The sequence below is a fragment of the Mandrillus leucophaeus genome, unplaced genomic scaffold (genome assembly GCF_000951045.1).
Source record: "Mandrillus leucophaeus isolate KB7577 unplaced genomic scaffold, Mleu.le_1.0 Scaffold316, whole genome shotgun sequence".
In the NCBI taxonomy this organism is placed as follows: domain Eukaryota; kingdom Metazoa; phylum Chordata; class Mammalia; order Primates; family Cercopithecidae; genus Mandrillus; species Mandrillus leucophaeus.
Window position 1 is genome coordinate 2,243,600 of NW_012103321.1, and position 14,049 is coordinate 2,257,648.

Here is a 14,049-nt window from a genome sequence, read left to right on the forward strand (position 1 = left end):
TGCTTATGTGCCAATTATACCTAGAGGCATTGCTTATATCTAGTAAAATATTTATGAGTGTGTACATCCCAGGAAAAGTAGAAAAAAGAATTCAGAATAACCAATATAATCAAGAGTAGGGGAATTGTTAAGTATATTTTACTACATAAATTCATTTGTATATTTTACAGACAATAAAAAAAATCACATTTTAAAATGAATATTATGATGTGAGAAAATGCCCCTGATGTAAATAGGAAAACAAGACAAAACTATGTGAAGTCAACATGGATGTGTGCATGTATATCTATATGTAAATAAAACAGGAAGGAAATAAACTACATATGAGCAATAATTACCTGTGGGCAGTAAGATTTTAAATTTCACCTTTATACCTTTTAGAACTCTTAACGGGGTCATTTTGTAGTAAACGTATGCATGTATTTAGCAGGGTGTTTGTGATGATCAGTTTATATATATAGAAGGTGTTGAAGCCTACAGAAGCTGCTGCAGTTTCAAAAACAATAGAGTTAGGTGCAGAAAATGTTGCTTACTCCCCATTGCTAAAGCACTGTGGAAATAAAAGGAAAAATAATATAAAAGTATTTCTGTGAATTTTAAGGTATTTCTTATTTTATTTGTAGATCAAATAACAGGATAGCAGATCTTTCTTACACAGTGACTCTAGAAGATTACGGACTAGTAAAAATGCGTGAGATTTTTGTCTCTGATTCATCTCAGGTAAATATAATTTAATCTTGTCAAATTATTTTTTAAAAGGAATCTAATGTGCATATGTGTGTGAGTGTTTAAATGTACTTTTTGGTTCATCTCTTAGGGTGTGTCTGCCATACAACAAAAGCCATCGTCTCTTCCTCCAGCACCTTGTCCTTCAGAGATCCAGACAGAGCCTCGTGAAACCTTAGAATACAAAGCAGCACTTGAACTAGAAATGTGGAAGGAGATGCAAGAAGATATATTTGAAAATCAGGTTACTTTTTAAATGTTACTTTAAAAATTCTGTTTTGTCTACTCTGTATACAATTTTTCCTTCTCCATAGCAAGGTTTAATCTCTAAGTTCTGTAGGTATTTTATGTAATTTCTTTGAATGTCAACAATGCCTTACTTAAAAAAAAAAAAAAATTGAGAATCAAAAATACCTGAAATGTGGCAACTTGGCAGAAGCCACTCAGAATTCTGTAAACTTTCTTCATGATTATTGGGTAAAATTAGGAAGTTACTCTTTAAATTTCATGTCCTCATTTGGCACACCCTCCTGGAACTTGCATCACTAGTCTCCAAACAAGTTAGAAAGCACAACCCACTGTTAGCTTTATACTTTCCTGAAGTGAACTCAAATGGATATCATTTGCCTCAGGCATCTTTTTTTTTCTTTTTAAGAATAAAAAAGAATGCGTGAAAAAGTCATATTAGTGATTAGTATCGGTTCTTTGACAACTGATTCATTTATTTGACATATTTGGGGTTTTCTGGCGACTTTATTTTTCTTCCTTTTGTAGCTGAAGCAGAAAGAACTGGCTCATATGCAAGCTCTTGCAGAGGAATGGAAGAAAAGGGACCGAGAAAGAGAATCACTAGTAAAGAAAAAGGTAATAACTTGCGTAAAAGTGAGGAAGAAAAGGAAGAATATTAATGATAGTATCTTGTATTTGCATTAAAGACAGTCTCTGGAAGGAATAACTAATTATAGTGGTGATATGTTGGCATGGAGGAAGTGGATGGTGGCTCTGGATAGAAGGGAGGCATTTCACTGTAAAGTATTTTGTGCTTTTGGAATATGCAAATGTATTACCTATTCAAAAAATATATAAATATAGGCGAGGTATGGTGGCTTACACCTGTAATCCCAGCACTGTGGGAGGCTGAGGGAGGATTGCTTGAGGCCATGAGGTTGAGACCAGCCTGGACAACATAGTGAGACCCCCATCTCTTAAAAAAAAGTGTGTGTGTATATGAATATACAAAAATGAATAGAGAAAAACCCTGCTGATGTGTAAAAAAGAAAAAGATAGCACATTTCTATATATATATAACTACATATTATAATCAGTAAGTTAATAAGATGCCTCAAATGTTTAAGCTATTTTTAAGAATTATGAAATAAATCACATTTTTAAAAATGATAACATGAGACCATCTGATTTTATTCCTGAAGCAAGAGCTTAATATTTGTCCATTTACACTCAAGTTATTAAATAAAACAACCTTAACAGTTAGACTTTCTTCAAATATTCTATTAATAATTTTAGGACTTTAGAAATACTCTTAGTGGTTAGTCAGTATTCAGCTTCAGATTTGAGGGGATGGCTCTACAGGTCTCCAGTGCTCCTTCTCTCTGTAACCCCATCCTCTCATCAACTCTAGTTGCCTCAGCCTCTCTAGTCTCCATTCCATTTTCTCAGCTCAGCAAGATTGCTAGTGTCTGTTTGGGTTCCCCTTTCTTGAGCTACAGTCTTCAGGCAGTAAGCTAGATATATTGTAGGGGTTGCCTTATTTATTTCCCACCTTTTAGGGATCATCGTCCTGTGCTGCCAGTTGCCCAATGGCTGAAAACAGTTGTTTCATAAATGTTGTTTAATTTGTGTTTGTAGAGGAGGGCCATTTGTCTTTTATGGGTGGAAACAGAAGTACACAGGCCTTTGATTTTAAAATAACCATATCAGCTTTTTCTAACTTAATTCTCACTATTAAAAACTTGAATAACCAGTGAACTTTTTAAAAAGCTGAAAGAACAAAAATAAGAGTACATCAAAGTCTCTATTCTTTAGAAAAGTTCAGATAATCAATATTACAATAATTAGAAGCCCTGACATACATTTTAACATTATACTAGTTATCTTGTTATTTAAGAGTGAGTTTTATATTAAGTAATATTTATAGACCTCACCTATTAGATATTCATTGAATCTGGGGGAGCTGGAAAATATCATTTTAATTTTAAACATTTTAGCCTAGCCTTTTAGACAAGATGAGTTTATCCTTGAACCATTTTTCTTCATTGGTGTTAAAGAGTATTTTAGTATTGAGGTCTACAAAATTCAAATCAGGAAATATTTGAAAAGTTAATAAAATTACTAGAAACGTGACAAAAATTCAATTTGTGCCATAATTAAACTTTCTGTGAAAACTCACCAAGTAATTTTTGGTTTATTGTCATTTTGGTAATAATGATCTTCTCAGCTAAAATTTGTAATTGGTTTCCATTTATACAGCTTCTCCTCTTTCAGCCTGGAATGATGAGTTCCTGGCTAGTTAATAACTCCAGTCAGAAAACAATGTGATGCCTACCTAATAAGTGATTGTGCTGTTTACTCAAATTAATCATATGGTAAAGGTAGATTTGAGATTGAGAGTTGCCATTTTCTTTCAACCTAAGTGCATTTTTGGGACCAAATACTTTAATTCATTTGTCTTAAAGTATCCTGTCTTGCATGGGATCAGTTTTTCTTTTAAATTTTTTCAACCACTACAAAATAAAGTCAGTAGTGAGAAAAAAAAAAAACGTTGCTTTTCAGTATGATCAAATATTTTAAAGCTAAATACTCAGACTCTCACTATAGTATTTTTTAAATGTCAATTTTATGTGAGCCTTTTCTGTTTATTTTTGTTTTATTTACCTAATTTTTTTTTTAAATGATATATAACTTCTTTCATACTTTGAAAATTTACCTGAAGGAGTAAATCTCTACGTCGTTCATGTTCTGCCCTCTGGAGCAACTGAGATATACTCTGTCTTACATATGACTGTCCATCAGATAGCTGAAGATAGTCATTACCCACATAGAAGGAAGACCTCAGTTCTACATAAGGGAGCATGAGGAAGTGTTCTGTAGATAAGATCATGCTTTCACTTTGGTGAAGATTGGTGGATATTGCCAGGTAGACTCAAAAGGTATTCCAGACACAGCCCCTATAGCAAAAGGCAAAGAAGTTTGAAATAGACTCTGCATTAAGAAAATTATAAGTAGTTTGATGTTGGAAGAGGGGAGGAAAGAATGTGCCTCAAGAAATAAGAGAAGTTGATGCCCTGGAGAATAAATGATCTCATAATCCATTATGTAGAGTTTAGACTAGATACTGTAGGGTTTTTTTAACCAGGCCTTCCTGAGAGAATGAAGCCCTTAATACCCTAAGGGATCCATTATTGGTAATAAATTAACTTTATCCTATGCATCTAAAATGGTAGTTATGTACCATTTTAGGAGAGGATGGAGAAAATAATTAAATCATTTTCTGTGTTTTGTGTTTCAGATGATAAACCCTGGTTGAGAAAGGTAGAAATATCAGAATTTTTTAAAATGAAGATTTTTATATAAAATAAGATAATTAGGTTTTCATTCTGTAACAATAATTCTGATGGAAGTATAGTGGATAGAATAGAGGAATGTGAAACTAACGTCCAGGAGACCAGGAAAGAAATATGTCTTAAAGAAAACGAAAGCCAAAAACTTATAGTAGCGAAAGGTTATGGAGAAAAGATGGGTGTTATAGAGATGATTTTAAGGAGGTTTAGGACCTCAAGCGCTAAGACGTCCTCACAGCTGCTCACAATCCTACTGCTTTCCCTAGTCAATTCATTTTCTCACTCACCAGAACAGTTAGTTTTTGTCTTAACAGACAGTCCTTCCTCATCCTTACTCAGTTTATCTCTGTCTTTGAAACACTTCCTCTACTTGGCTTCTTTGACTATACTTTTTTCGGGGGCTATACTTTACTACTGTTGTATTCCGCTGTCTTCACTGGTCTCTCTTTCTTAATTTTCATGCTAGATTCTCCTCATGTTGGCTTTATTGGCTTGTCCCAGAGCCCTGTCCTCAAATATCATCTTTTCTTCTCTCGGTATGCTCACTCCTTTGATGATTTCATTCACTCTCTTGGCATTATATACACCAAGACACCCACCACACACACACACCCATCCCCTTACTTCTTCCCTGGACTCTGCACTTGGCTATTTAGTTGCTTACACTACATACGCATTTCAAATTTAACAGTCTTTTGTTTCCATCCTCTGTAAATTTAGATTAAGTCTAATATATTAGAGGATGTGGAAATCATAATATATGAATAACAGTTAAAATTTGTGTTTATCTTGGAGAAGAAAAAAGACCAGAAGGAGGAAATGTGGCCATCACCAGTCTCAAATTCATAAAAGCACATTTTTTCTTTGAATTGGAGGATGTAAGTTGTGACTTTCCTATTCTCAGGTCCTGTGTTTCAGTGAAATGATACATATTTTTGAATTTGTGTGTGTTTTAAGTTTGGGAGAAGGTAGGTAACTTTTTTTTTTTTAATACTATATTTTAGGTGGCTGAATATACTATTCTAGAAGGAAAACTTCAAAAAACTCTAATTGACTTGGAGAAGAGAGAGCAGCAGCTTGCTAGTGCGGAATCAGAGGTATTTCATTCATCTATCATATATTTTTTTTTTCCAGCATAGAGGGATTTCTTGCAAAGTAGAAATACTATTTTGAAAGTTAGGTGCAAAATAGTCCCGAGAGAGAAGTGATTCAGGATGGGCTGTTTATAAGAATGAGACAGCAAAGACTGGAACTAGAGGGATTCCATTTATGGGAATCTTACATAATTATTTACAAAGAGGTGGAAAGTGGTGTTATTAGTAAGCATGTCATCTATCATATATCTTTATTTCACAGTCTATATATGAAATTCTTACTGTTTATTACTTTGTGCTCTATATATTTCATGAAAATTGTCTTTTAGACATGCAGAAAACTGCTGTTCAAACTGCTATTCAGCATATCTTACATATTAGAATAGGTAGAAAAGAATGTCAGAGTGTTTAAACTTAATAGTGTAGATATGTTCCTAATACTAAGGCTCTATTCTGTGCGATTAGGCAAGAATCAGACGTTTCTAAAAGAAGAGAAACTTGGGCATATTTGCTTACACAATTAAAAAGGTTTTATTCAAATGGAAATGTTAAGTGGTTAGGGTTTTGAAGTGAATTTATACAAATTGTTTATAGATTTTTATATGTGTGTATAATAGTATTAAACAGTGATTGAAAATTTATAATGGTACAGTTGAACATTAACTGTCTAATAACTGAAAAAGATGTGAAAATAAATTTGTAAATATCCTGAACATTTGAGTGTATAGAAAGATATTGGAATATTGAATAGTATAATACAGCTAGTAATAAACCAACCTCTTAAAGATGCCTTTGTTTTAAGCTTCAAAGAGAAAAAAAGGAACTGCAATCAGAACGTCAACGGAACCTGCAAGAACTGCAGGACTCTATCCGTAGGGCCAAAGAGGACTGTATTCACCAAGTAGAGCTAGAAAGGTTAAAAATCAAACAGCTTGAAGAGGATAAACACCGCCTTCAGCAACAGGTTGGATAACGTACTTATCATCTTTTTATACTTAGTTTATTTGCATTCTAATAATAAGAGAAATAGTTCACTACTAAAAAGTGGTAAAATTCACAGTAATTTAGACTATTAATCATATTTATTGCGCTGAGATTCAAATATACTTTAAGTTGGATCTTCTAACTATTTTGTGTGAAATTGTGCATATTTCAGGTCATTTCCAACTTAAATCTTTTTCTGATAAGTCTTCTTTAAGCAAACAGATATTCTTCATGTAGCACTAAACCGAATTCATTTAAGGACCAAATTTAGTTAAGATCCAAATTTCATAAGAGAATTGTCAGTGTTCCTATTTCCTCTCCTCATAGTCAGTAAAACTGATTGATATAATCAACACTGTTGTCCTTGTTTTTGTATTTTCTCTTCTGAACTTCCACATCACCACTCTCTTTTTTTTTCTATCTTTCTGGCCACCCTCAGGCTCTTTTGCAGGCTTGTCTTCCTTTAACCGTTACATGTTGGACTTCCTCCAAGCTCAGGACTTACTTTCTGCAAAAACAATCTTATTCATGATTTCATGCCCATGATTTCAGAGACAATCTGTACATCTGGGGACTTTCACATCCAGGGTCATATCCAAGACCTTACCTTTGCCCTCTAGACCCATATATCTGATTGCCTTTTTGGCATCTCTATTCAGATGTCTTAAAGGCATTTAAAACCCATTGTGGCCCTTCTCTCCATACTTGACCTTCTACCTGTAAATGTTCTTTGTTTCAGTGATGGGCCCCTCTAATCTACTCCTCATGTTGTAGCCAGAATGATATTTTTGAAATTTGGGAATCTTGATACTCTCTCCTCTTTAAAATCTTTCAGCATTGTCTCATTGCTCATAGGACAAAGATCAGAATCATTGCCTTGTCCTGCAGCCCTCTGCATAGATCAGAGCCTGTCTCTCTGACTTCATCCCACACTCTTGTGCCTGTGCTGTATACTCTCTGGCCATGCTTGTCTTCCATCAAGTTCTCAGGCATGCCATGCTCGCTTCACCCACAGGATCTTCATGTTTGCTGCATTATCTGGGCCTGGTGTACTCTGTTCCTCTTTCGGTTTTAAGCTAAAGCATCACCTACTCCTAGAAATTTTCCCTATTTCATGCTCCCCAAGTCTAGGTCAGGTTTTCATTTTATGGTCTCATAGGACATTATTCTCCTATTCTTTTTCTTTATGATATGTCATATCAGTTTGTTTTTATTTTCATTAGCATGATAATTTAATCAGTATCAGATTGTTTGCTCCATGAAAACTGTATCCCAGGAGTCCAGGCCAGTTGTCAACACATAATAGGGGCTCAATAAATACTTGCTTAAAAAAAAAGAATCAAGCTGTTAAAAATTAAGCTTATCTTTCTTGAAAAATTCCAGTGTAGATTAGATATGTATGATGAATGCCTCCCAAGTCTTCAGTAAATTTTCTCATGAACAGTTTCCACAGCAGCACAGGGCCATTATTTAGGTGGTTGTAAAAATATGAATTTGATTGTTACCAAGTAGGGTAGTCTCGTTTAAAATACAAAAGATAAAGTTGTAAAAGTGAGCACTTGTGGTGGGATTCACCAGTAATGCTTGTCTTCTTCCACTTAGCAGGAAGATTCAACCATCTAGAACAAAGGCTCTTAACACGTATTAGAGTCACCAGGAGAGCTCTTGAGAAATACGCATGTTTGTACCTTGTCTAAGACTGGTATAAGCAAGGCACGGTGGTTCACACTTGTAATCCCAACACTTTCAGAGGCCAAGGTGGGAGGATTGCTTGAGCCCAGGAGTTCAAGACCAGCCTGGGCAACATGGCAAAACTGCACCTTTGCAACACATATAAAAACTAGCCAGGCATGGTGGTGCACACCTGTGGTTCCAGTACTCAGGAGTCTGAGGTGGAAGCATCACTTGAGCCCAGGAGGTCAAGACTCTAGTGAGCCGTAATCACAACATTGCACTCCAGCCTGAGCAACAGAATGAGACACTTTCTCAAAAAAAAGAAAAAAGACTTGCAGATAGTGTTGTATATTGTGTAGTTTACTTCTTTGTAGGAATAACTAACTTTGGTGGGAAGAACTGGTATTTTGGAAAAATTACCCGGAGCACACTTCTATTCTTGAACTACTGTTCTAAAACCTGGGGGAAAAAAGGGGAGGTAAGAAGGACAGGAGGAGTTACCAAGATGCCCAGATTGCTAAGTCCATGACTGTATGCATTTCACATTTTAGGTATGGAAAAGCTCTTTGGACCCTTACCTTGACCATGTTACATGTATTATACACACAATTCTAACTAGACTGGCAGAAGGGACAGTTAAATACACTGTCAGTGAGAGCTGATGAAGATAAAGTATCTGTACTCAAATAGATTGTAGCAGGCACCAGAACTCAAATCACTATATTTATGGATCACTTAGCACAGGAAAAAGAGCCCAACATGCCTTAATAGCTTACTGCTTTATAACCCTATTGTAACAAGAATTGTTTATGATAATGTTCTGGAATTGTGAAGAAACTACCAAATTTAATGTTTTCTTAGCTTTTGTTTAAAACAGAAAAGTGAGAGACTTTAGAAAGGTTTTCTTTTCAACTTTGGATGTTAAAAAATAGGTAAACTTCTGTCATATGGAAAATTCTCATGTATGGAACACCACATTTCCTAAAGATGCTAGATAAATCCTAATTATTACTGATGATTTCCATTTTTGCCGCATATTTTCTTAGTATTAATATTTCAGATTTAGATAAGTCCTATGCCTTAGGGAAGAGATAATTGGTTTATCTAATAGTGGATAGTCATAGCAGTACATGTTTTTGGAAAACATCTTCAGCAATCTTTGTTCGCATTTCAAAAAAAAAATCTCAAGAAGAACATCTTCGTACCTTTTTTTAGAAAAAATTTGAAACTATTCTGAAAGAAATTTGAATGTTCAGTCAAGGCTGACTGTCGTGTCATTTTGTTTTTCAGGAAGTATTGACTGCTTTAATGAAAGCATTATTCAAGGGGATGAAGAGGTCTGAAGTCGCTTTTTGCCCCTGCTACTGACTTAGCTCATTAGGTCTTTGACACTACCTCGATTTAGCTTCTTTGACTTTCAGGTTTTTTTTTTTTTTTTTTAAACCTATTAGTATGAAGGAATTGAACCAAATAATCTTTAAATTACCTTAACTTGTAATAGTATCTGAATTTGTAAAATTCATATGGTACCAAACTATAGAAACAAGAAATGCTACATTAAAATTGAGCTTATTTTTATTTACATGGATACTTATCTGGCATATCTGTAATGCTCAGTCTTTTTTTGGCAGGGGGTCAGGATTATTCATTTTTTTCACATTTTCATTACATTGGGCCAGGCAGAGTCATGCACCAGAGTATTGATGATTATGTTATTCTTTTGCTTTCAAACAGAATTGGGATCCAGGTTGTCACTGTCTGTAAATTCAAGATCTGGAGCAGAATCAGAAGAGGTTGACCACTGCTGCTGGGGGCTAGGGGTCTCTGGGAAAAAGGAGTCAGCATGGAGCTGACTATGGAGGCCTTATGTTCCAGGGCTCCATTGGGGTACCCAAGGATCTTTCATGTGGCTCAGAGGAGCTCCTCAAAACACAGGCCTGGAGTTAGAACTTAGGAATTGGAAGGACGACCACATTTGTAAAGACAGAACCTGAAAAGATGTCATCCTTCCATCTGTATCCCAGAATCCTGTGTAGGCCTTCTCCTTAAGTAGAGGGCCAGGGTTGGGTTGTTGGCCTCAAAGTAGTCCGGTAAAAGTCTGGAAACTTGTCACCATCTCTTCTTTATGCTCCTGTGCTTTGGACACTGGGCACTTGCTTTAGACTATTCCTGACTGTTCATCCTCAACTCTTCAAATTCAAGAAATTTCCATTCTTTTAGTAAACTGAATCTCCCGGTCACTCCTTGATTTACTTAACTGGGCTGATGGTTTTTCTGGTTTATTTTCCCTTCTTTGTTTTCTGAGCATTTCTAGTAATTTTAGCCTGAAATCTCTTTCTCTGTTTTTATTCCTGAGTCTTCTCCTGAGATTCTTTTCCACTGTAGCTGTAGGGCCTAATCCTGGGTTGGCAGAGAACTTGCACTTACTCTGCTCTAATGGAATCCCGGAGAGACAGAGTTGCCTTAGTGTTGAAATGTGTTTGCTCATCTCTGCTTCTGTTGGTCTCTTTAATTTTTTCTTACATGCGACATCTTAGTGTAAGTGTAAAAAAAGTGTATTTCTGAAGGTAACTTTTAAATTTGACATTTGAGCTTTACCAAAAACATTTTCATGATACTGTTTGATAAGAAATTTCATACTCTTCAAAAGTTTTTGTATAATCAGTTGATTTACTGAATTTTTAATGACTAAGGATCTTTATTTTCCTCATTATACCTTAGCAGTTTTCCAGATTTTCTACTATGAGCATGCTTTAGAATAAAAAAAAAAAAGAAAGACCCTGTTGAATTGAATTCTTTATTGTTAAACTTTGCATATCATTGTTTTGAAATGGCTAAACTTTTTTTAATACAGCTTAATGATGCTGAAAATAAGTATAAGATTTTGGAAAAGGAGTTCCAACAGTTCAAGGACCAGCAAAACAGCAAACCAGAAATCCGTCTACAGTCTGAAATAAATCTTCTCACCTTGGAAAAGGTACACATGTTAATTTTGCACAGTTTAACTAGTCCCAGTGATCAATTTATAAAATCAATAAATAATGTGTATACAATGTAATAATGTTTTGCTGTAGTGTTCTGATGTCAAATAACGCATGAGAGAATTAAAGGCACATGATATTATTAGTACTTGAATTTCTTGGCTTATGTCAGTTGTAGCTTATACAAATTAGAGTCCTTGGTTGTAGACATCTCAGAATTGACTAACTCTAATAAGGAAAGAATTTACAAAACTTTCAGGAGGCTAAAGAACTAGTTTCAGAATATGGGCAGGATAGGGGAAGCAAGGCATAGCCAAGATCCTGTCAGAAAACAGTCTACTTTGGATGCTCCTGTTGGTGCTGTCACTGCCATGTCACTGGATTCCCTGCTCTCTGATTCTAGTGTCATGCTGTTGAACTGTTTTGTGGTAGCCATTGTGAGTATTCTCTCCATGTATCACCCCTGTAGATTCGATGTCCTAGATAGGAGTATTCATTTGAACTACAGACTTGCACTCTGTCTGTCAGCTAGAAAGAAGGGATGGTTGTCTTACTTTGTTTTCTATTGTTGGAAGCCATGTTCTTCTCATTTAAATTGAGATTCCTCCACAAACAGAATGTTCAGGTGCTAGGCATTAAAAATGTGTAATGTCCATTAGACAATCTAAGTTTGACAATATGTGTTCTTGCATTTTATGATTTGATAACTTTTAGGCATGATTAAAAAAATATAGCATTCAGAGGAAAATAACACAGGTAATACATAGGAAAATTACCTTCAAAGTTTAAGGATTTGATTGTGCCAGCCATTCCCTGTCTTTTCCTACTCAGCTTTGTGTTGAAGGTTTCCTTGCCCTCATAGACTCGCCACCAGGGGGCACTAGCAGAAGACTGGTGGGTGGAAGTTGGATCTATGCTGCAGTAGTTTTTTCCATCTCTCTCCTTCCTTTATTTTGACCCGCAGTAGTAGAATCTTTTTATGGTTCCATGTCCCATCAGAGAGCCCTTCTCTCCAGCTTTCTTCCTCACTGTCGTTGTAGTTCATTGGACAACAGAGCTCCGGTGAGCGTTTCCTTTGGGCATTTCTATAGTTTGGCTCTGTGTCCCCACCCAAATCTCATCTTGTATCTCCCATAATTCCCAGATGTTGTGGGAGGGACCCGGTGGGAGATAATTGAATCATGGGGGCAAGTCTTTTCTTGTGCTGTTCTGTTGATAGTGAATAAGTCTCCCAACATCTTATGGCTTTAAAAAATGGGAGTTTGCCTACACCAGCTCTCTCTTTGCTTGCCACCATCCACATAAAATGTGACTTGCTCCTCCTTGCCTTCTACCATGATTGTGAGGCTTCCCCAGCCACGTAGAACTGTGAGTTCTCCATTAAACCTGTTTCCTTTAAGAGAATGCTGGAAGTAAAGGTAATTTTTGGCCATATGGGGGAAGGTCTTAGATGCTAAGTTAAAGAATTCAAATTTTATCTGGTAAGAAAAGTCGGATGTTACTCCCAAGTTTGTAAGATTGGTGTAATGGATGTTAATAGAAATGAGTTTTGATGAATCGTAATCAGAAAGCAACACTGGGGGCTGCATGTAGTGGCTCATGCCTGTAATCCCAGCACTTTGAAAGGCACAGTGGGCAGATTGCTTGAGCTCAGGAGTTCAAGGCCAGCCTGGGCAACATGGAGAAACCCTGTCTCTACAGAAAAAAAAAAAATTATATATATATATATAATGTGTATTATGTGTACATTATATATATGTGTATATATACACACATACACCTATATATGTGTATATATAATGTACATACACAGTAGCTGGATGTGGTGGTATGTACCTGTTGTCCCAGCTACTCAGGAGGCTGAGGTGGGAGGAGCACTTGAGCCCAAAGAGGTTGAGACTACAGTGAGCCATGATCCCACCACTGCACTTCAGCCTGGGCGACAGCAAGAACTTATCTCAAAAAAAAAAAAAAAAAACAAAGTAGCATTGGAGAGTGAGAGATAGACTTCCATGTTTGGGAAAATGGACTAAAGAATAACAATCACAGCCAAGAGTACTTTGAGAGAAGTAGTGTCTGGTGTCTGCTAAAGTGTGGCAGGGAGAGAAAGACTATGGAATAGCTTCAACATCTTTTACTTAATAAATCCAGCACTCAGATTCTTAAAGCTTATGTTGAGATACTATAATCTGACAGTAGGCTGTGGAATAGATTCCTTTAGGAACTTTTAATACTTACTGTGTACTTTTTATACTTATTTCAGAACTACCATAATCCAAACTAAATTCTAAACTTTCCAAGGCAGAAACCATGTTATAGCTATTTTCATATTACCTGTTCTTAGGACAGCACACTGTACCTTATAGCACTGAGTAAACATTTTGTTAATCATGATGATGAACCAGCACCATCTTTGCTACTCAGAATTTTCATTTATTCATTTATTCAGCAAAAATTAATGGAGGGCATGTCGTCATCTTGGTACAAAACTGTTTTGAGATGTTAAGTTGCTGCTAATCATTCCACCAGCTATTTATTGAGTACTTTCTGTGTTCCTAGGATTATAGTTAGTCTTGCATTGAACAAGACAGATTCCTCAGGGAGATCCATTATAGAGGAGAGAGTAAAAAAATAACGAGATCATTTTTGTTTATGTCAAACATAAAAGTAATAAAAAAGGTGATGTCATATTGAATGTGGCGATGTAGGTGGCCTGTCAGGATAGATACTACCCAACATAAGGTGGTTAAGGAAGGCCTTTTTGAGGAGGTAACTGACATTTTAATTGGGACCTGTGAGAAGAGAAGGAGCTAGCAATATGAAAAGCTATGGAAGGTGTCCAGGGAACAGCTAGCTACAAAGGAACTGAAGTGGGACTAAGCCTGGATTGTTTGAGGTTGAGGACGAAGGCCATCCTAGAGCATGAGGGAAGGAGAATATACAAGATGAGGTTCAAAGTATGGGCCATTAAAGCCATGACAAGGAGTTTAGGTTTTTATTCTAATAGAGTTA

General features: G+C 35.9%; 1 protein-coding gene across 3 annotated transcripts in view; it reads left to right on the plus strand.

Moving 5' to 3' along the window:
• Window positions 1–14,049, plus strand: part of CEP120 (centrosomal protein 120kDa) — a 75,292-nt gene that overhangs the window by 37,579 nt on the left and 23,664 nt on the right. For all 3 annotated transcript variants that reach the window (XM_011987772.1, XM_011987773.1, XM_011987771.1), the window contains 6 exons: window positions 624–720; window positions 818–970; window positions 1,501–1,590; window positions 5,309–5,401; window positions 6,201–6,362; window positions 10,911–11,033. In XM_011987772.1, coding sequence (XP_011843162.1) covers window positions 624–720; window positions 818–970; window positions 1,501–1,590; window positions 5,309–5,401; window positions 6,201–6,362; window positions 10,911–11,033 — 718 coding nt within the window. The remainder of the gene's footprint in view (window positions 1–623; window positions 721–817; window positions 971–1,500; window positions 1,591–5,308; window positions 5,402–6,200; window positions 6,363–10,910; window positions 11,034–14,049) is intronic.